This window comes from Platalea leucorodia, assembly GCF_965183815.1.
Source record: "Platalea leucorodia genome assembly, chromosome: 2".
NCBI lineage: Eukaryota > Metazoa > Chordata > Aves > Pelecaniformes > Threskiornithidae > Platalea > Platalea leucorodia.
Window position 1 is genome coordinate 56,449,929 of NC_138824.1, and position 20,927 is coordinate 56,470,855.

At 40.0% G+C, this 20,927-nt stretch overlaps 1 protein-coding gene across 1 annotated transcript; it reads right to left on the minus strand.

Annotated features, from left to right (window-relative positions):
- Positions 1-5,119: 5,119 nt before the first annotated feature.
- On the minus strand, positions 5,120-20,583 carry TGDS (TDP-glucose 4,6-dehydratase). Its single transcript, XM_082336847.1, has 12 exons — positions 20,488-20,583; positions 18,900-18,966; positions 18,381-18,449; positions 15,603-15,693; positions 14,429-14,571; positions 12,691-12,789; positions 11,682-11,741; positions 9,693-9,736; positions 9,240-9,405; positions 8,635-8,693; positions 6,604-6,701; positions 5,120-6,188 (listed from the first exon to the last, which is right to left on the minus strand). Exons 1-12 carry the CDS (start codon positions 20,562-20,564, stop codon positions 6,088-6,090), a joined length of 1,074 nt encoding a protein of 357 aa, XP_082192973.1. The 5' UTR covers positions 20,565-20,583; the 3' UTR covers positions 5,120-6,087.
- Positions 20,584-20,927: the final 344 nt, after the last annotated feature.

The following is a 20,927-nucleotide window of genomic DNA, read 5'->3' on the forward strand; positions in this document are numbered from 1 at the left end:
ATGTGCATGCACAATACACAACCTACATGCATTTAGTATCAGGATAAAGGTGTTTCAGCTGTGGCTCCCTGGGTTATTTGGTGGGTAACAGGAACTAGAATATTCTGTGGGATTCAAGAGCATTAAATTGGCCGTATTGTTGCTTCACTTTTCAGGGGCTTTATTTTGAAGTGTGGCAAATTCTGCACAGAGCTGATGTACCATGAGTAGACATGAATAGAAAGGGCACCTCCATCCTCATTTTTCCACGGTCTTGCTCAGAGATGCACATTCCACAGGGGAACGATATGTCTCTGCATAAATCACAAAGCCTGACCAAGCAGTTATAAGAAAAAATAGTTTATTCTCACACTGTCTGTTAGGTATTTATTTCAACAGGCGACTGCTATCGCGCTCCTGTGGCTACAGGTGGAAAGTAGGGGACGCACCCGAGCGCACACGTTAGCACGCGTGGCACCGCTGCTGGACGCTTGCGGCTCAAGTTTGCGTTTATTTGCACATCCCCCAGCTCTAGAAAAAGCTGCCTGTGAGAGCATCCCCTGCTCGTGCTCCCTGCGTGCTGCGTGGGGAGAAATGGTGCTTTGCACGATTGCCCGCTGCTTCTCCCTCCTGTTAGTCAAAAAAAAGCCAAACAAACCTCTCTCTCTTCCACAGTGACACAGGACTTTAACAAATCCCTCCTTTTTTCCCAGTGTGGAAGAAGCAACCTCTCCCCAAACCAGCCCTGTGAATATTTGGTGACATATACCCCCGTATTTCCTTTTACTTTCAGAGTATATTTTTCCTCAAGTTGTCACACTTTTCAAAAGCCTTTTATGAGCAACCACGGTTCTTCAGGAGCTGACATTTTCAGAAGTCAAAGATTTTTTCAGAAGTCAAAATGCTGAGGACTAGGCCAGCAGTTACTTAGTGACTGTAAACAAAAACTCCTTAACAAGAATTTCAGTTAGGGAGAGGTTAAAAAAACCACCAAACCCACATCATTGTACTGAAGAGGTGTGCTAACAACATACTGATACAAAATCTCATATTCTCATGATTTTCCATTGCCACTGGCAATGAATGTTTTGCTGAGAAATGATGAATGTAATCCCTTAATGAGCATGTCTCCTACTGATGCAGCTAACATAATCTTGTGATCTTTGGTGCCGATAAACTCCAAATGTGTGATGACACGCATAGAAGTCAGAACACTATTGACTTCAGAGTTTTCAAACATTACCACAAAAATCAGAGCTACTATGGACCAACAGGTTATTCTAATTTTTATTCTTTTTAGAAACCTTTGTTTTGCCAGGTAAAAGGGAAATGGCAATGGAAATAAAATTTTCCTAATATCCAACCTAAACTTCCCCTGGCGCAGCTTGAGGCTGTTTCCTCTCATCCTATCGCTTGTTACGTGGGAGAAGAGACCGACCCCCACCTGGCTACAGCCTCCTTTCAGGCAGTTGTAGAGAGCAATAAGGTCTCCCCTCAGCCTCCTCTTCTCCAGACTAAACAACCCCAGCTCCCTCAGCCGCTCCTCATGAGACTTGTGCTCCAGACCCTTCACCAGCTTCGTTGCCCTTCTCTGGACACGCTCCAGCACCTCCATGTCCTTCTTGTAGTGAGGGGCCCAAAACTGAACACAGGACTCGAGGTGCGGCCTCACCAGCGCTGAGTACAGGGGCACCATCACCTCCCTGGTCCTGCTGGCCACACTATTCCTGATACAAGCCAGGATGCCATTGGCCCTCTTGGCCACCTGGGCACACTGCTGGCTCGTGTTCAGGCGGCTGTCAACCAACACCCCCAGGTCCTTTTCTGCCAGGCAGCTCTCCAGCCACTCCTCCCCCAGCCTGTAGCGTTGCATGGGGTTGTTGTGACCCAAGTGCAGGACCCGGCACTTGGCCTTGTTGAATCTCATACAGCTGGCCCCGGCCCATTGATCCAGCCTGTCCAGGTCCCTCTGCAGGGCCTTCCTACCCTCCAGCAGATCGACACTTCCACCCAACTTGGTGTCGTCTGCAAATTTACTGAGGGTGCGCTCATCCCCTCATCCAGATCATTGATAAAGATATTAGAAGTTATTTTCTAGCCCATCATATTATGACCATGCAAACCAGCCTCAGCCACAGCTGGCACCCCTTAATGCCAAGCAGCATGCAAATGTAAGCAAGCCGGTGCCAAGGCCAGACCCAAGAAAGCCCTGGAGAAAGCAAGGGTTATCTCCACTGCACAACTAGGACTGATACACACAGAGAGACCCCGCCGGCCACGACTGGCGGGGCAGGTGGACTGCGGACAGCCCTGCCTCAGGCGCCCACTTCATCTTCCAAATTCTTTCACTTGCTGCTTGCAAGGGATGTGCTGAGCGGTGGGCTTCGTACACCAAGATAACAGGGTAGCAATGTTGGTTTTCCCCAATGCACAAGGGATTTCAGGGGCCACTTCCTCAAGATCTGATCCAACCCACAACAGTAACCCCAAAAAGAGACGCAGAACTGACAGCTGTCCCCAAATAATGTGCCAAGTGTGAGCCTCTCATCCATGACGGAAGCTGGATAGAAACCCTTCGCCGAAGGCCAGCCCTTCTCCTTCAGAAAGTTTTAGGAATTTAAGTGACATACACATTTACTCCATTTATTTTTCTTATTGGTGTAACCTCAATTTATTCTGTGACACAAACCTTAGGAAAAGTGGACTGAAAGATTGCTGTGTCTCAGTATTTCACATCACTACCTTTGCCTTCTGCAGAAACGCGTCTTCGTATCTTCCAATTAAAAAGAGAGAAATAAAAACCAAAAGCATTACACTTCTCCACGTTAACAGTTCACTAGTTGATCCTTTGTCCTTTTCTTCCTACAGAAGCCAGAAGGTTAATGGCAAAATAAGCTGTTTTCTTTGACAGTAAAAAGACTTCTCCCTGTGAAAGGAATGCTCCTACCAGAGCACTCACCTGCTAAGGCAACTTGATCTACAGCAAAGTAGCTCAAAGCAAAAGCCTCCTAGATTTATTTTTTTGATATATATTTTTTTTTAAATTGTGTATATATTGATATATATATTATATATATTTATTATATATATTTGTATTTTTATATTTTTATATCTTTTTATAAAATAAATATAAAAATTAAATATATAAAAATGCAAATATAAAAATATATAAATATATAAAACATATTTTATATATAAAACATAAAAATATATTTAAAAATATATTTTATATACTTTATATATCTATATATAATATAAATATAAATGATATATATACTATATATAAATAAATATATAAATATATATAAAAATAAAAGTAGGAACACCGAGCCAAAAATCTCAAACACTTGGAAGGATTAAATCTTCAAAAACATTTAAATAAACTAGAACAGTTTCCAATAAAAATTAATAGACCCTTTTGAAAAACCCACTCCCAGTAATATCACTTCTTTGGACAGTCACATAAATGTCAACGCTTGCATCTTCAGCATCTAAACACTGAAAACAACTTTCAAAAGATCTGTTCAATAAACCAACCACACACTACTGCTTTCTTCTCTGTATTTCTGATCTGATAACACTATCACAAGTTAATTGATTTTTCATGTTCCAGAGACAACGTACCTATCTGTAAGGTTTAAAATAATAATTCAGTTATCTAGATCTCTATTCCTGAAATTAAAGACAGATCACACAACCAGTATTGCAGCATAAGCAGATGTGAAAGATAGATACTTTCACGCAGCTCCCTCAGAGCAGCAGCCACAGTAAGAACAAACACAGCTAAAACAGATCTTTGCAGGACCTCAGCTATTTCTGCTATTGACTTTTGTAAAATACAAAACAGTAGATGGACAAGTAACTCTCCACATATTGTAAGGAAGCTGTATCTCAAGAAAACATAAAAGAAAATATTTGAGTGTTACCAGAATGTTTGACAATGAAATTTAAGTGATTCAGTGGTCGAAGCTTAACCTTCAGTACCTGCTAAGCCAAGTATTCTAATAGACTAGTACGTACATACACCTGTCCTTCCCAAAGGGAGGTTTTGACTACTAAACCAAGTATCAGAAACCCAAAAGGTACAAGTGCAACACAATTCCAGTATAGTATTATTATCCCCCTTTGTCACAGAAAGCTCACCTTCAGCAGCACATTCCCAGCCTTCCGAACGCACACCCGGTGCTAAGGTAAGCCCAGACGCCTACGGTTTAGCCTTCTTTCAAGAGGACTCTTACCAACCAAGAGCGGCATTTTATCACCAACAGCAGCGTGCAACACAGAAGAGGCGTGACGAAGCCGGGAGCGCTGCGGGTCCAAAGGCAGCACTACCTGTAGGCTACCTGGGTCAGTGCTATCCAGTTCCATGTTCTGTTACTACCGGAACCCTAGCAGGGGCAAAGCTAAGGCAAATAGCACCACAGCATGCTTTGGGATGGAAGGGACCTTTAGAGGTCACCTCGTCCACCCCCCCTGCAATGGGCAGGGACATCTACAACCAGATCAGGTTGCTCAGAGCCCCATCCAGCCTGGCCTCGAATGTTTCCAGGGATGGGGCATCTACCACCTCTCTGGGGAACCTGTTCCAGTGTTTCACTACCCTCATTGTAAAAAATTTCTTCCTTATATCCAGTCTGAATCTACCCTCTTTTAGTTTAAAACCATTACCCCTTGTCCTATCACAACAGGCCCTGCTAAGAAGTCTGTCCCCACCTTTCTTGTAAGCCCCCTTTAAGTACTGAAAGGCCGCAAGCTCCATTCTTCCTGCAGCTAGGGTGGTGAGGAAAAGGCTTCTGCACATGCTTGTGTTTTGAGACTTAACTCCCAATTCCACCATATGCCTTGTGCTTCTGCAGCTCTACCCACGGGCAACAGAAGGGTCTGAGACTGTGCCAAGCACAGAAGCTAAAGTGATAAGACCAAGGAGAATTTTTCCTTCTGTGTCTGCCACCTGAAAGCCAAAAAAGTGAAGATAGTTCTTCCTGTATCCTGAAAAAATTAACAAATATTTTAAAAAAAAAAAATCTACTTTTTCCGTGTGTTTACTTAATTAAAAGAAACCAGTCACACCGTAACTTTTATTACTAAATCAACTTTGAAAAAGATTCATTAACATATTTCTAGAATTGAAGTTTCCTCCCAAATTTTACATTAAAACTCAAATATTGTTTCATATTTAAAATGTTTGTCACAAAAAAAAAAAAAATTGTAAAACACTGCATTGAATAAGGTCTGCCAACCCACAATTCACAGGAAAAGAAGTCTTCAAAATTTTTCTCCATAAATCGCCTTCATATCACAGGAAATAACATCACTGGAATGTTAACTGTGTTACAGTATTTCAAGTTTGTTACAATTAGTTAGGAAAAGGAAATTAACATGTGAAAGAGTAATACAGTAAAAAGATGACATCTAGAACAGAGCAAAGTTTAAGAAAATGCTTCTGGAAATCTCAGTGAGAACACCTGCTACTTCTTGACACCTTTCCCCCCCGCCCCCCTTAAAAAGGGGCATTTAAAGTTATAGAGTAGGTAGCAGTTTACTCAATCATCTACAGAAGCTAATCCTGCACCAACAGAGAAAAGGACCAAACCACGTGGCTGCCGTATCTAGCTTTTATCAACTGATTTATACTCTCCAGAAAATACAGCCGGTTTCCCCTTGATTAAAAATAAAGCACAAGTCTTTAAAGTGACAAAAATAATACAATACACTGTAAAAACAGACTAATACAGATGAACGATTCCAGAACCAAAACAAATTTCATTGAAAGTCCCAAAAGCCGTAATCGCAATTAATTATTCTAAATTAATAAGGCAGATTTGACATCAGTTACACTAATTTATGGCATTATAAATATTCTTCATCCTGTACAGTTCTTTAATATCAATACCTAGTGAGAACATACTATTGCACCAAAAGCTGAAAGTAACAGGTTCAATTTGTAAAGTGCTGAAACCCTTGCAAAGTTGTGCCGTACTGTAGTTCTGTATTCATCACGGTTCATCTATCTTGAATACATTAAGAGTTCAGCACGGCCACTTGATTGCAGGCTTCAAAGTAAAGACTGTATGAGGTAGAATAAACTCCTTCAGGTTCGCCGTCACCCTATGGACCACTGAGCTGTGCAAATGGCTCTGTCACGGGAAAGGGCTCCAAAGCTTTCTCTGAGTTTTTCCAGTTGTGGAAGTTTTCTTTGTACCATTCAACTAGTATGAAGAGAATGTCGATGAGTCAAGTTGACCAGAGATAACGAGCAAATTCAAATATTCCACACATATCATAAGACTAACAATGTGCTAAGAATTCATTATGCAAAATTTTAACCTATATTATTAAAAAAAAAATCTAGTTTAGATTTTATAAATTCTTTATGCAAAACTTATCCTAGCATTAAAAAGTAATTCATTCTAGTACCTGATGCTACTTTATTGTGATTAACCTTTTTTTTTTAAATCAGGTAAATTCACTACTTAAGAAGCAGACAATTTTATGTAAAATTCAAGTGTTAAATTCATTCTCTTTAACTTCTCAGTAAATAACCTATACACCCATTTTCCCCTCTTTCCCTTTCCCTCCTCCCATCACTTCTAAATCAATTAGTGTAAAAGGCATCAGTCCTACTTGTTTTCTTTATTCCTTCTTTCCAAGGCACTTTAGGTCTCCATCCTAAGTTATGCATTTTTTCTGAATTCATCGGGTATCTCAGGTCATTGGTAGGTCTGATGAAGTATAAAATGCACATGGAAAACAATGTGATTAGACTTTTTCATTAGTTAGAGATGCAGTACCTCACATTGTCTTCAAACCAACATTAGGTATGCTTCAATTTTTAAAATTCCAATGAACATGAACAGATGATATTGCCTTCAAAAAATACACGGCAGTTGAGTGCAGCTGCAACAATACAATTCAGTTTGTACAGTCAGCTACTTGGAATTGACTAGAATAAATATGAATTAGTATCTTATTGGCACAAAAATGAATGCAAAACTCGAATCACTGCCAATGCAATTGTGCAAATCAGTGCATTTGCAACTCTTTAGACAGTCACTACGCAAGCCAGTGTTTTCCAATATCAGCATTCACATTTTTCATCCTGAAAGGCCACAAATTTTCCACATACTTCAGATCTGAAATACACAGACTTCCAAAGCATTGTCATTACAGTGCTTCATTAGCTACACAAACTTAGTAATACTGAATATGTAGAATCCCAGGCTGTAAGATTCATCACACACAGAGATTCCCTACATTTAAGCATGGCACAAATTCTCACTTCCACAATCTGGCAGTTAGGGGGTCTCGTCTAGCATTCCTGCATTCCTGGCACTAGCATACCGAATAGGTAAGCTACACGTGCAGACACAAACCAGCTACTTACCACCATTATTAAAACATGCTAATCTCAAGCAGCAGCAGAACTAATTTTTCCACGGCAAGTAACCCCCATGACCTTTAAGTTGCTCATTATAGAATTAAATAATCATTAGTTACATATCTTAAGATACTTTTATACAGCCTCAACATTCTTTGAAACATGTATTCCTATGTGGTTAGTTTTCCCAAGCCCATTTATGTTTAAACATTAGCGGACAGGGCCCAATACACATGAAGAAACATCTCAAACTGAATTACACCGAGACCTACTGAACACTCACATCACGTGAGCCAAAGGCAATTTGTTCAGAGTCCTGCGATACACTCAGATAGGATTCTGAAGAACACTTCCTTTTAAAAACAAAAATGAGTACATTTAAAGACACTTCTGTTGCCATGATAACAATCCAAATGTGAACAGAAAGTGAGAATTCTAAAGGCCATAATAATACTTAACTGCTATCAGCAGATATGTCATTTCTAATCACTGTGGAGAAAGAGAATGATATCTGAAGTAAGCAGAGGCTTATTCTTGCTGCAGTAAAGAAACGGAGATAAAAGAACAGAGCCAAACCAAGCCTGAAATTAAGGACGGAAACACACAGCAAAAGCATATTTATAAAAGCTATCCATTTTTGCCGCCGCCCTAACTTTGGCACCTCAGAGCTTTACATCTACTTTTGAGACAGCTGTTTCAGCTTAAGATAGGAATCTGAAATTAACTGCACTCCATAGGCACATATATTTCTGCCTGTGGAGAGTGGGTCTTACCTATAAAGCACGTCTAAGTCTGAACTAGTCACATTAACATCAAAATACTAAAGCTAAATGAGAGACGATGGGATTCATCTCACTCAAGTGATGTTGAATAGAAAGTACTAAATAAACTATCTAAACTACCCTTAAGAAAAGATTTAGCTATTGTGTAAAACCTGTCCTTTTCCCAGAGCAGACTTCAGTAGAGACAAGTCTGAAGAAAGTTTGAAGACAGACAAATTAGTATTACACATTCCTCTTCAAGACATATACTCTGACCTAAAGATCCAAATAATAAGTGGAAATCCTGTTTTTCTATGAAGTGTTCTGTACAGATCATAGATGTCAAATCCGTTAGCAAAAAAAGAAAAAAAAAAATCTAATAAAGCAAAACAGCTCTCCCTCCCTCAAAAGTTTTCCCTCTTGCAGAGCAGAAACACTTTCACAAAAAACTATTTGGCAAGAGACCCAAAACCTTCAGGATAAAGCTATCCCGCATGTGTTTCACTATTTTCTTACCTGTCTTTCACATAATCCATCCAGTGCTCCATTTCAGATTCTGAACTGGTCTTCTTTATCTGTCAAGAAGAGAAACAAAAATCACACCCCCACATCTTGCACTGTGTTAACATATATTTAAAAACATTTTTTAACAAGATTAAGTTTGTTTAAAAAAAAAAAAAAAAAAACACCCAGAAATGGTCTTTTGTCTAAACTGAGTTTTCAAACTACTGAAGTTATCAAAACTATCTAGAATAATTCCAATACTTCTCCTTCATCCAAGCACCGCCTAACCATTCATTATCAAATTATTCGATTTTAAGAGTGCCACATTCTCAGACCAAAACTGAAGCAGCCAGCATGAAAAAAACCTACCAAATGACATTTAATCATTATGCCAGGATGCCCCAGTCGGGATAACTGATGCAGCAGTGGAACGCACGATAGCCTGTACTGCAAACTTACAAACTACAGCTGCCACAGAAAGGGTAGCACATTGTTCTCCTACAACTTTCTAAGACCCACCACAAGCTTAAGCTGTCTCAGAGCTACAAAAGGTTTACAGTAGAATTGTTCATATGTGCAGTGACTGGTAAAGAAAAGCATCATAACTGTTTACTCACTAAACGGATTAACTCCTTAGCAAGCTGGGCAATGGACATCTCAAAGTTAGTTCCAATGTTATAAATTTCGCCTGGCTTCCCCTCCTTCAGGACCGTAAGGAATGCTTCTACTACGTCAGTTGCATAAAGGAAATTCCTTCTTTGAAGTCCAGAACCATGAATGCAGCTTAAAATCAGGAAAAGGTAAGAAATTTTTGTTAATCCTTAAATAGAAGCATTCAATTTATTAGACTGTGTTTTAAGCAGTTTTGCTGTTAGCAGTGACCTGAAGGTACCTTAAGTAGCTGACATGCAAACAACAATCCTTTAGTTTTTTAAGGAAATCATATTATTAAAATAAGCAATTCATAACTCAGTTATGAAATTATCATTTTACAAACTGTACCATGTATTTATAACTGTAATTACAGTTTTACAGCACAAATACCACACACAAAAAAGCAAATTACATACCATTTTCTGTTCTGTTGCAACAAAGATATAAACTTTGGAATAACCTAAGGAATTGAACAAAAAAATAAACATTACTCTGCTATTTTAGAAGCTGTTATTCTCCAAAGAACACAGGGCTTCACCAGTAAGTATCATTAAGTATTTTAATCAGACCCTTCAAATACTTTTAAGTTTTCTTAAGTCTAATCAAAGAATGCATCAAGCCTAGAAACGGCAACGATTATTTTATTCTGGTGTAAGCAGAGTATCTTTTACACATTACATTTTACATTTAAAATAGTTAAATTTGGAGACAAAACAATAGAGAATTTCAAGATAAGTAAACACGGATTAAGTGATAGCCACTAGCTTGCAGCATAAAGATTTACAATGTTATGTTCAGCTACAAGCTTAGATCCATTCATCATGTCCCAGACACTTCAGAACAGTTGGTCCCGCTATTAAAGTTTTTAAACTGAAGCCATTAGAAAGCTATTCCAGTTTTTTAATTTTGTTAACTTACTACTCTAAACATCTGACCAGACATACTAGGTAAAACTAAAGATCCATCTAGCCTAGTATTGTGGTTTTAGCAGTAACTAAAAGTGGATACTTGAGGAAGAATATATATAAGCTGCAAGCAAGTAAATAGTGATACCTCCCCTGAATATACTCCCAACATGATGCAACCTGTAGCCAGACATTTCCCAAGCCACAGGTCAGTGAATATATATTTTAAAAAAACATTGCTTATCCACCTGCAATAATGCAGAGAAAATAAATTTATTTGCAAAAAAAACCCAACACAAAAAGCAATTCAAATTAAAAAAAAAATCTCACTGGAACTGCGAAATATAGCTACATTTCACACAAGCTCCTAACTCCAAAGAGTTCGTATGATTATCACTATGATTCCATCAGTGTGTTTCCATTCACTAGCATAGCAGATCTTGGTATTGCCTACAAAGGCAACTCCCTCTCAGTAATAACCATTTTAAATAGTTACCCCGTGAGGTATGTATGGACACAGGCAAAGAACAAGTCGCTTTGCGCTACTTCTCACCATGTATCTGATTGGTATAGCTTCATCTTACCTATTTTTTGTACAGGTTGGAACATCTCTTTCTATCCCAGACGTACTGCTTTCTCACAGTTTACTTTTTGAAATGATTACCTTAGTTATTAAACACTCCTAATTACAGCACATGACATGTGAGTTAACGTAACTTGTAGGGGAACCCTGCCAGACACAGGGAAGTTAAATATCCTTTGAAAACTAAAAAAATTACAAAAGAAAGTAATTGTAGTAAAATTCATGTAAATAACTAGAAATCTCTAATTGATGCTTTACTGACAACCAAAAAATCTGTGTTCATTGTGTTGATGATAAGACATGTTAGTGTGAGATCAAAATATATAATCACACGTAAGTGTGGACAAATCCTTCGGCTGGGGCTGCACGGCTAGAAGGCGCGTCCCCTGGGTGGTGGATAGGGGATCCCTCTCTGGAGGGTGCACCGGATAAAATTGAAGAAGGTGCCGCGAACCAACGCAGCCTAAGGGAAGGCCACCCTGACAGAAAAACCACTGGCCCTCCAAGTCATGGGGGTTGGGCAGGAGGCCAACTACCTCCTCCCGGAAAAAAAATAAAAAGTTGCAGAAACGCCGAGCATCAACTCGGAGATGGAGAAAATCAGTAATGAAGTGAGGAGGAGGAGATGGAGCTGGATCGGTCATGTCCTGAGGAAAAAACCAACAGAAGACTGCGCTGTGGCCCTTGGGACTCCAGAGCACGCAGCCGCAGACCGACCAAAGTGGAAGAACGATGTTCGCGCCTTGTGTGCCTCCTGGCACTGAGAGAATTCAGATCAGAAGTGTGGACAAATACACTTGCAAGACAGTGCTTTTTTCAAAAGTCAGTCCAGTGTTATGAGAAAAGATGATGTTGCATCACTACAATTCTAAATTATGGTATACTGAAGCTCAGAGTAAAGCGTAGGTTTAACTTACTTTTTCTGGATACTGGTGTGGTCCATAGACATTACTGCTCCGTGTGATAACAACTGGGAACTTAAGAGCATTAAACATGCATGTGATTACATAAGAAAATATACAGCAGTAAATATCTGTAGGCTTCTTGCCGATCAATTATAAATTGATATTTATAAATTATAATTTTTTATAATTTTATTATTATATTCTATTACTTACTATATTATTATATTAATATATAAAATGTATAATATTATAAACTATAAACTGACACACCCACAGTGCTTATTCAAAAATCTGCAAGCCCTTACAAACATTAATGAAGCTACCCATACTTCTGTCAAATAGGCAAGGGCCTCCAGCCTTCTCAGTCTGTTAGAAGCACCACAAGTGACAAATGTTTGTAATCTCTCAGTCTTGCTATGGAACCACCACAGAACATTACATACATGTATCTGGTTGACTGAATATTGGCTTACTACTTCTTATTCCAAGAAAATGTTTCACAGTCATTAACATCTTATTCAAGTCAACTTTATGTCCAACGCCACATTGCAGAAGGACATGTCACGAACAAAAGACTATTCAAAATTTTAAATATTTTTGCTTAAACAAATCTGAGTAATGGGGGGCAGTTTCTTTCTTTTTTTTTGCTTTCACTATAAGCCTAGCCTTAATACAATTTGAATTTTGCATATTCTACTTCTGTATAAACAGATTTCCTTCAAGTTTAACACTGTTTTTTTAAAAATTGCTAATGCTCTCTTTGACCATTTTATCAAAGAACATTTTTAGACATTACTGTTCAGATTTTCAAAAAAATTAAACACATTTGACCTCTCCCCACTGTCTTGCAGTGTATTTCCACCAATAAGTGGTGGACATCCTCTGACACACCCAAACTACAAGACTAGCAATCAGGAAAGAGTTTGCACTATGTGGTCTAGTACTGATTTTTCTCTTACATACGTAATACAGACACTTAAGTATTGGCTTCAGGGTTTTTGAAACTTGTGCATCAACTTACTCGGTACCTTTCCCAGTAAGACTGAACAAAACACTCTGCAGCTGCTTTAGAGGAGGCATAGGGATTTGTTGGACGTTTTGGTGAGGATTCATCAAACTCCTAAAACGGAAAGAAAAATTTGCATTACTCAATTTCTTTTGCCCAGATAAGTCTTAAAGTTACAAAAGCTGCAGTTGCAACAGAATTAAAGATCCCTAAATATCCAAGTACACCAGTCTGAGAAAGTCACTTACAGCAGAAGACCAATAACAAAAACCAGTCTATTTATCAAAGACAGGAGGCGGCCAGAATACCAGCAGTAATATTTTTATACTTCTAGCAGAGTACCTCACACTATCAGGTCCTTAGATTTTTATCTTGTAAAATAATCACTGTTGCCACAGGGAGGTTCAATCCTTTTCAGGCTCGTATTGCCTCACAGTGCCATTGCACCACAGCTAGCGAATTGACCTTTCAGCCCTAAATAAAAGGAGTCCATTCTCCCTTTTCTATAAACTTGATTTCTACAAGAAAAGTAGAATTCCAACCCAAAGTCCTCCAAAGCAAGGCTTCAACAATTCTGACCTGTTCCAGAATAGGTAGCTTCATGGCTACCCTGCCACTTCTATCTACTTCTTGCTTGAAAAACAAAAAACAAACAAAAAAACCCCACGCCACACCAATAATGAACCAAAGAAAGGAGGGATTCTAGACTGCCTGAAGTGCAATTCATAACAATCACCTTAACATGTGATTAAAAGACTCACTGTTCTTGTCTGACCTTTGCCTCTGAAATTAATTGACCCCGATTTAATTTCTGACCTTTCTCCCCCGCAAAAAAAACCCCCTCTCTTCAAGAACTTCTACTATGATTCACAAAGAGAAGAAAAAACAGATTAAAAGAAAGTGCTCTTTTCAAGACCCAGAGGCAGAAGAAGTTCACTTGAAGTTGTCTCAGCCAAACCACCGGTCTACATGCAGGAAAACAACATCCTTGGGTATCATAAAAGTCTGCAGATTGGAGTTGTGTTGAAGGAACAGATAAAGCATTGCAACAATAAGAAAGTGCACATGACTTTTCTGAAATACATTAGTATTTTCATGGATTATGGCACAAGACTCCTTGGCCATTATTTACACCTTTAAAAAGACGAGCATGCATAATTTGTCTTTTTACTGAGCTAAATTACATTTCCTGAATTAAGGTCAGGCATAAGTTGGCAAGAACCAAAAAGATTTCCAAAGAATGACAAGAAACATCTGCATATTTCTTCCAGTAATATAGGAACTGCTTCCTGTTTGAATTGTCAGTGCCTACAGTTCTGTTAGTATTTTAGCTAGAGTATAAAACAGTTCCCTCCCTGTCAAGTTCATAGTCAAGACAGAGCAGGAAAAAATTAAATTAAAAAAAAAAACACAAACCAACATTACTGAAGTCTCATGAATGCTCCAAGGCAAAATTTGTATAATATATTCCTTTGATACTATGCCTGAGTAGTATTCACATGTCATTAATGACTCCAGTCTCATTGCTTTAGGTAATACACATTCAATATAAAACATGCTACAAAAAAATATTCAGGACAATTTTGATACGTAGCTTTCTAGAAACAAACAGTGCTTGTTTACAAGTTCCAGTACTGTCAGAAATAGCTCGAAAGTCATACATTTACAGAGGCCAAGGAAAGTTAGACTCATTTTGATTTCACTATTAAAAGCAAGTAAAGCTAGAAAAACCCTCGTGAACTTTCAAACTCACCTCATCAGTGCTACCTCCATATACTTCATCAGTACTAACATAGACAAACTTCTCCACATTGGCTTCATGCGCAGCAGCAACCAGCACATTAGTGCCATAAACATTCACATAGGTGAATTCCAGGGCACGCCAAAATGAAAGATCTACATAAAAAAAAAATCAGGCAACTGTGATTAAATTTAGGCAAGACATGGCTTCCTATTGAACTATAATATTAGAGGCTGCAATATAGACTGGGACTTTATCCCTAAGTTCTTTGATTGTCAGATAGCAAGGTCCTTATTAAATGAAGACACTTTCTACACTTACTTGAAGACAAAAGCCTTGCTCTCAACAAGAGGCTGGAATCAGGAGCAAAAGCTTGTTGGCTATGGCCAGTTCCATTTGAAATAGCATTATCTAACTTGAAGTGCAGTATAACTACTTCCCCCCTCCACTTGGAAAGGCCAAGCTCAGTAGGAAAAGTGTAATTCAAAGACAGTTGTAAGATGCAGTAATATATAGCTATTACTGTTAATTAACTAGGACCTGTTTTAATTCTTAGAATTGTCCCACTGACCTAATGACTTTGTGCCTATCAAATCTGACAATTTTGAGTATTTTCCTGGAGAATTCTTCAAGAATTTCTTCTCGTGATGAAAGGAGTATGGTACGGATAGTTCTCACTAACAGTGTTATTGAAGAGTGGTAATCCGAAATAGGCACTTAAAAGTGTAATTCATTCTCTCTTTTTAGGATCCAGGCAGGACTCTGAAGGGAGCTATGCCTAATCCTTCAGCTTCCACTATGTTTTTTCCTGCAAGGTTGGAGCCAATCAAGTAAAAACTTAAGACTACGTACAAACTCTTTTTCCACTGTCTTAATGACTCCACTAGTACACTGTCAGTTACATGCGTGTCTAAATGGAATTTAAAAATGTAATGCAAAACCAAACAAACAAAATGGCATTACCATTTATGCGCAATGAAAACAGACAACAGTCAGATGAAGCGCTTTTTAAATTAAGGCTGTGAACCCCTTTAAGTTAAAAAGGCCACCAGACACTGAATCATGTAGTTTGTAGAGTCAAACTGTATCCTTGTTTTATATGAAGGGAAAAGACAAAAAATATCAGTATATATTTCAAACAAGTATACTCATGGAAAATAACACCAAAATATGCAACAGTGCTCACCTACATGTGTTTGGGCTGCAAAATGAAGGACTATATCTATTTTCTCAGTTTCAAAGAGCTGTTTTATAAAATCAGGTTCACAAATATCTCCCTAAACAGGAAAAAAAAAAATCATTAACAAACTAGTTTTGATAGAAAATACTAAGCTTTCATTTGTACCAAGGATCACACAACAACCCATTACAAAGGAAGCACAGGAAACAAATAGCACTACCGACTGAATTTTACCAATTTATCAGTTTATCAATTTTCCATGTCTAAAATAAGACCAGATATCAGTTTCACACATTTTGAGCAACAGCCTCAACGAAACTTATTTCAGGATTTATATAACTATTTAACATTAGAAACAGCATCGCCCCCAAAATATACACAACAGAAGCACAGTGCGTAGCTTGCATGCTGAGGTTGAAATGGCAAGTTCCCACAGCAAATAAGAGAGTTTCTGGAGTCTGGCTAACGGACAGTGACACCTAGTGGCATTATGAAAGGTGAAGTGGATTTCCACTTCTATCAAAATAGATGGTTGGATGTCTTGCAAGGATTTTTGTTTATGTTGTTTGTTCCGGTAACTTTTTCTTTCAATTGATATATTTAGAAAAGAGTCACACATCGATACACAAGCCATTCTTTAGTTTGACACAGAAGCAACAGCAGCTTTTAAAGGTAAATGCAAGCTGAGAAAAAGCTTTTGATATTTACCTGTTGGCTCAACTTAAAGAAGATAGTATCTGAGAGGAAGGGGTGTCTTGGGGAGGAAGACTTTTGTATTTTCAATAACAAGGCAATTAACTAAAAATAGCTCAAATGCACCTACGTTTTAGTAAGTTCTCAAGCAACAATTCTGAACAACAGCCTCAAAGACATACTGTATGTCAGAAATGGGAGGAAGATGCACTGATTTTCCTATTTCTCATCCCTGAACAGAACTGAAACACTCCAGTAAATACTTCAGGCTCATACATTATTTTGAACTAAATAGTTACAATTATTGATTTTTTTAAACTGAAATTCAAACTCTATACGTCTGTGCTAAGCAACAACAGAAATTGTGATAAAACTGTATCTTTCATACAGCCCCTTATGCAAATTTTCTAAACTTTTACTTCTCTGCCTTCCAAAACAGGCTTCTTTTCTACAGCACCACTACAACATTTATCCTTCCTGCTCTCTCCTAAGGTCAGTAATAGTGTTACAGTTCTAATTGTAGGGTTTGTCCATTAGAGAATATTTTTACCAGTGCATTTTTTCCTGTCAGTGTGAACTGCTTGGCTGCGTACCAGCTGCATATGAGATCTGATCAACCTTCCTTCCAAAAAAAAAAAAAAAACCCCCCAAAAAAACAAAAAAACCCAAACCACACCACAAAAAAAACCTAAACCACCAAACTGAAAAGTTGGAATGAATTACACTGTTCTAAGTTTTGTGATAATATATTCCTACTCTAGTTTAGAAGCAGTATAGCTACATCATTCCTTCTTACTATCCCTCCTCCTTCACATAGGGATCTGGCTGTATACAGAATGCCTTCTACAACTCCGTGCTATCCCCAGCAATTAAATGTTAATATATATCCAGGTAATGAGTCTTTTCTACAGCATTCATAGATTTCATATCACATACAGGAAACCATCAAAAACATTAGGAAAAATAACAAAAAAATCCAGTGTGGGCACGGTTAAACTGTGTACATTTGCATAGCAGACATTCCTTTTCCGCTCATGCAACTTTTATCCCAACAGCTCGGGGACAATCACTTACTGAAATAGAGAGGTAGGTTCACAAAAATGTCAACAGCCATGGGGGTCACCAAACACGCGAGGACAAGTTCAATTCCCAACCTTGCCTGAATCTAAGAGATATGTTTAACTTACATCTACAACCTCTGACAAAGTTGCCCCAAAGTTGCTATTTCAGAAAACTAAACTATATGCATTTCTCTGATGTCCTGCAACCTCGGGCAGCCCAGCTAGACAGAGACCAGCATCAGTACTGACTTTCATAGAGGGGAAGAACCTCAGCATACAAACCCAGCAGAAAGTTTATCTGAACGATAAATCTAAATCCATCTCCTGTCTGAAGATAAAACTGTGGACACAGTAAACTAATTTAACCGGCAAAATTTTAAAAAGAAAAGGCATACCTTGAATGCTCCCATGAGACCCTGTTCCAAAACAACTATGAACTACACAGCATCAACAGCTGCAATAGCAAGAATGTAGCCTGATGTCTAGTGCTAACAGAACAAGAAAGAGCGTGTTGCACGCCATGGAATATGACAAGTGGCAGTGTTTGAAGGTGCAAAATCTAAGATGGCATCAGAGAAGCATGGAAGAGCCGAATCTGAGCCCATCTTGTCCATACCACCTATCAAAAGTGAAACAATCATCCCTAAAACCACTCATCTCCATAACCACGCTTTTACCAATTCTGTACCTTTATTGTACAATAAAATATATCAACTTTCAAAAGACTACTTCATGTAAGAGACAGAACATACTACATATTGTCACAGACTTCTGTGGGTGAAATATGAAGTCTATTAATAAGGTAAACAGATGAAGTAAATGTTGTTATGTCCATGTGATTGTCACATACATTGGCAGATTACATACACTGACTCATTCTTGACAATGAATTAGTAGAAGTAATTTCAACTTTACCATAAATTAAAGCAGTGGCTTCTAGTTTGTGGAGTTCTGGAGACCACATTATGTTAATACAAAGGCATAAAAATCAGTAAAAAGTCAAATTTCCCAGAAGAGAAGGCTTTCTCACCTGGATAAACTTGTAGTTTTCCTTCTCAGAGACAGTTTCAAGATTCTTCAAGCTTGCACAGTAGTCAAGCTAAAGAGAAATACCCACACAATATCATTAAGTGGGCATCATGAAACTAAATAAGCTAACTCAGATCCAACCTAATTACTAGAAAGTTTGAGAACAAAGTAAAAACTACTTTCAAAAGAAAAGCTATTTTGCAAGCAGGCATGATGAAGCTTTAAAAACACAAAACTCTGAAAGATACCCTAAATGCAAAAATCCTTAAACAGAAGTTTAGAACGTCAAAAGCTTCCTTCTTTTTTTTTTTTTTTTTGCAAATAATTATTTGTGGTGGGCACAGGACTGCAAGCATGAACAGCAGCTGATTTTTTTTTTTTTTTTGCATAGGAACAAATGGATAGTCAAACAGAAATTTAATAAATAGCAATAATCCATATAAATTTCAATACGCTATAGATTGCATTAAAAATCATTTAAAACAGTTTTCCATATAAAGAAAGAAAACAAGCTACTTACCCTATCCAGATTAATAATCAGATAGTTTGGATAGTTTTTCACAAGAGAGACGACTACATGTGAAGCACTGTAGGATAGAACAAAAACATATTTCACAATTATACAGTTAGCTTAAAGGTAACAAAGAGATGACAAGTTACAAACAAGTTTACCAATATCAAAAGGCTTTGGGGGAAAAGGGGGCTATACTCAAGACAGGAAAAAGATGAATTCACAGATATATTTTAAGATGTGTCAACATTATTCTACTGATAATGCCCATAACTGCATACTGTTAAGAAACTAAAAATCAGATTAAAAGTTGATGCTAAAACAAAAGCAGCAGCACTATTCACAACCACCTAAAAAAAAAAACCCAACAAACTGTTATATAGAATCATAGAATCATTTAGATTGGAAAAGACCCTTAAGATCATCGAGTCCAACTGTTAACGTAGCACTGCCAAGTCCACCGCTAAATCATGTCCCTAAGTGCCACGTCTACCCATCTTTTAAATACCTCCAGGGATGGAAACTTAACCACTTCCCTGGGCAGCCTGTTCCAGGCCTAACTACCCTTTTGGTGAAGAAGTTTTTTCTAATATCCAACCTAAACCTCCCCTAGCGCAGCTTGAGGCCGTTTCCTCTCGTCCTATCGCTTGTTACTAGGGAGAAGAGACCAACCCCCACCTTACTACAACCTTTCAGGTAGTTGTAGAGAGCAATAAGGTCTCCCCTCAGCCTCCTCTCCTCCAGGCTAAACAACCCCGGCTCCCCCAGCCACTCCTCATAAGATTTGTGCTCTATGCTACATTCAATTACCATTCTAAAATGCTTTCGTACTTTTAAGTTTATACATTAGGTATTAGGGAGAACAAAAGAGCCAACTCTCCTAACTCACAATACCGACTCGCAACACTCAACTCTCCGACACTGCCGCTAGGTGTAAGAAGAAACGACAGCCTGACTGCCAGGTGGCATTTCTCTTTGGTACAGTCTTGTGTACAAGAAGCTCACCCCGAGAGCCCAGGTTTGGCAGGGCTTATTCACATCTCCAGCCTCCCCCCAGGCTGGGGGTTGTACACAGAAACCTCGTCCTCTCACAGCTTCAGGCTCTTAGCACACCGACGGGCTCAAGCTTAAGATGGACCTCGAGCAGAGCCCACAGCACCGGGGAGGGGAGGAAGAGCAGCCGGCTCGGAGCACAGCCGCCCCCCTACCCCAGCCCGGCTGAGGCTGAGCACCCGCTCCCGCCGGCAGCGTGGGCGGGTCCCTTCACCGAGCCCCCTCTCCCTCACCGCGGGCGGAGGGCAGCCGGGCGGCGGCCCAGCTCGCCCCCCAGCACCTACCACCTCAAGCTCCGCGACACGGGAGAGCCACGGGCAGCCTCCGAGGCGAACCCGCTCCTGCTCCCGCCGCCGCCCGAGGCGGCAGCATCACTGAACCGACCCGAAGCCGGCCCAAGGCAGGCGGGCGAGCGAGGCGGCACCGCCGGACCCCTCCCTCCCGCCCCGGCCGCCGGGCCCCCTCCGCGCCCCCAGCAAGGAGTCCGGCGGCCCTCGCCCGCCCCGGCCCGGCGGAGAGGCGAGGCCGCGCTCCCGCCACCCACATGAAGCCCGCGCCGCCCGTCACCAGCAGCCGCTTCTCGAAGCCCGGCAGCTCCGCGGGGCCCGGCGGCCCCGACATCGTCCGCGCTTTACGGCGGTAGCCCTCACCCCCCGCGCCGCGCCCTCACGCCCGCGCATGCGCAAGGCGGGACGGAAGCCGTAGTTCTCCCCGGGGGTTTCACGGGCAGGGCCGCGGCGACTGCGTGAAAAAACGGCTTCCTCCCTCCCCGCGTACCGAACAACGGAGCTCGCTCTGAAACGAGCGGCAGCGGGGCGGGCACGCCGTGTGAAGAGGCCAAAGCTTTGCCTCCGCCTTCAACAGTCGCCTTTTACGACGCTGGGTCTCAACTTACGGCCGAAGCCAGCAATGGACACGTTGTAGAGGGGGCGGCGCGGCGCACGCTGGCAGGGGAGGGGCCGCGTGGTTCGGCCCCGCCCCCCG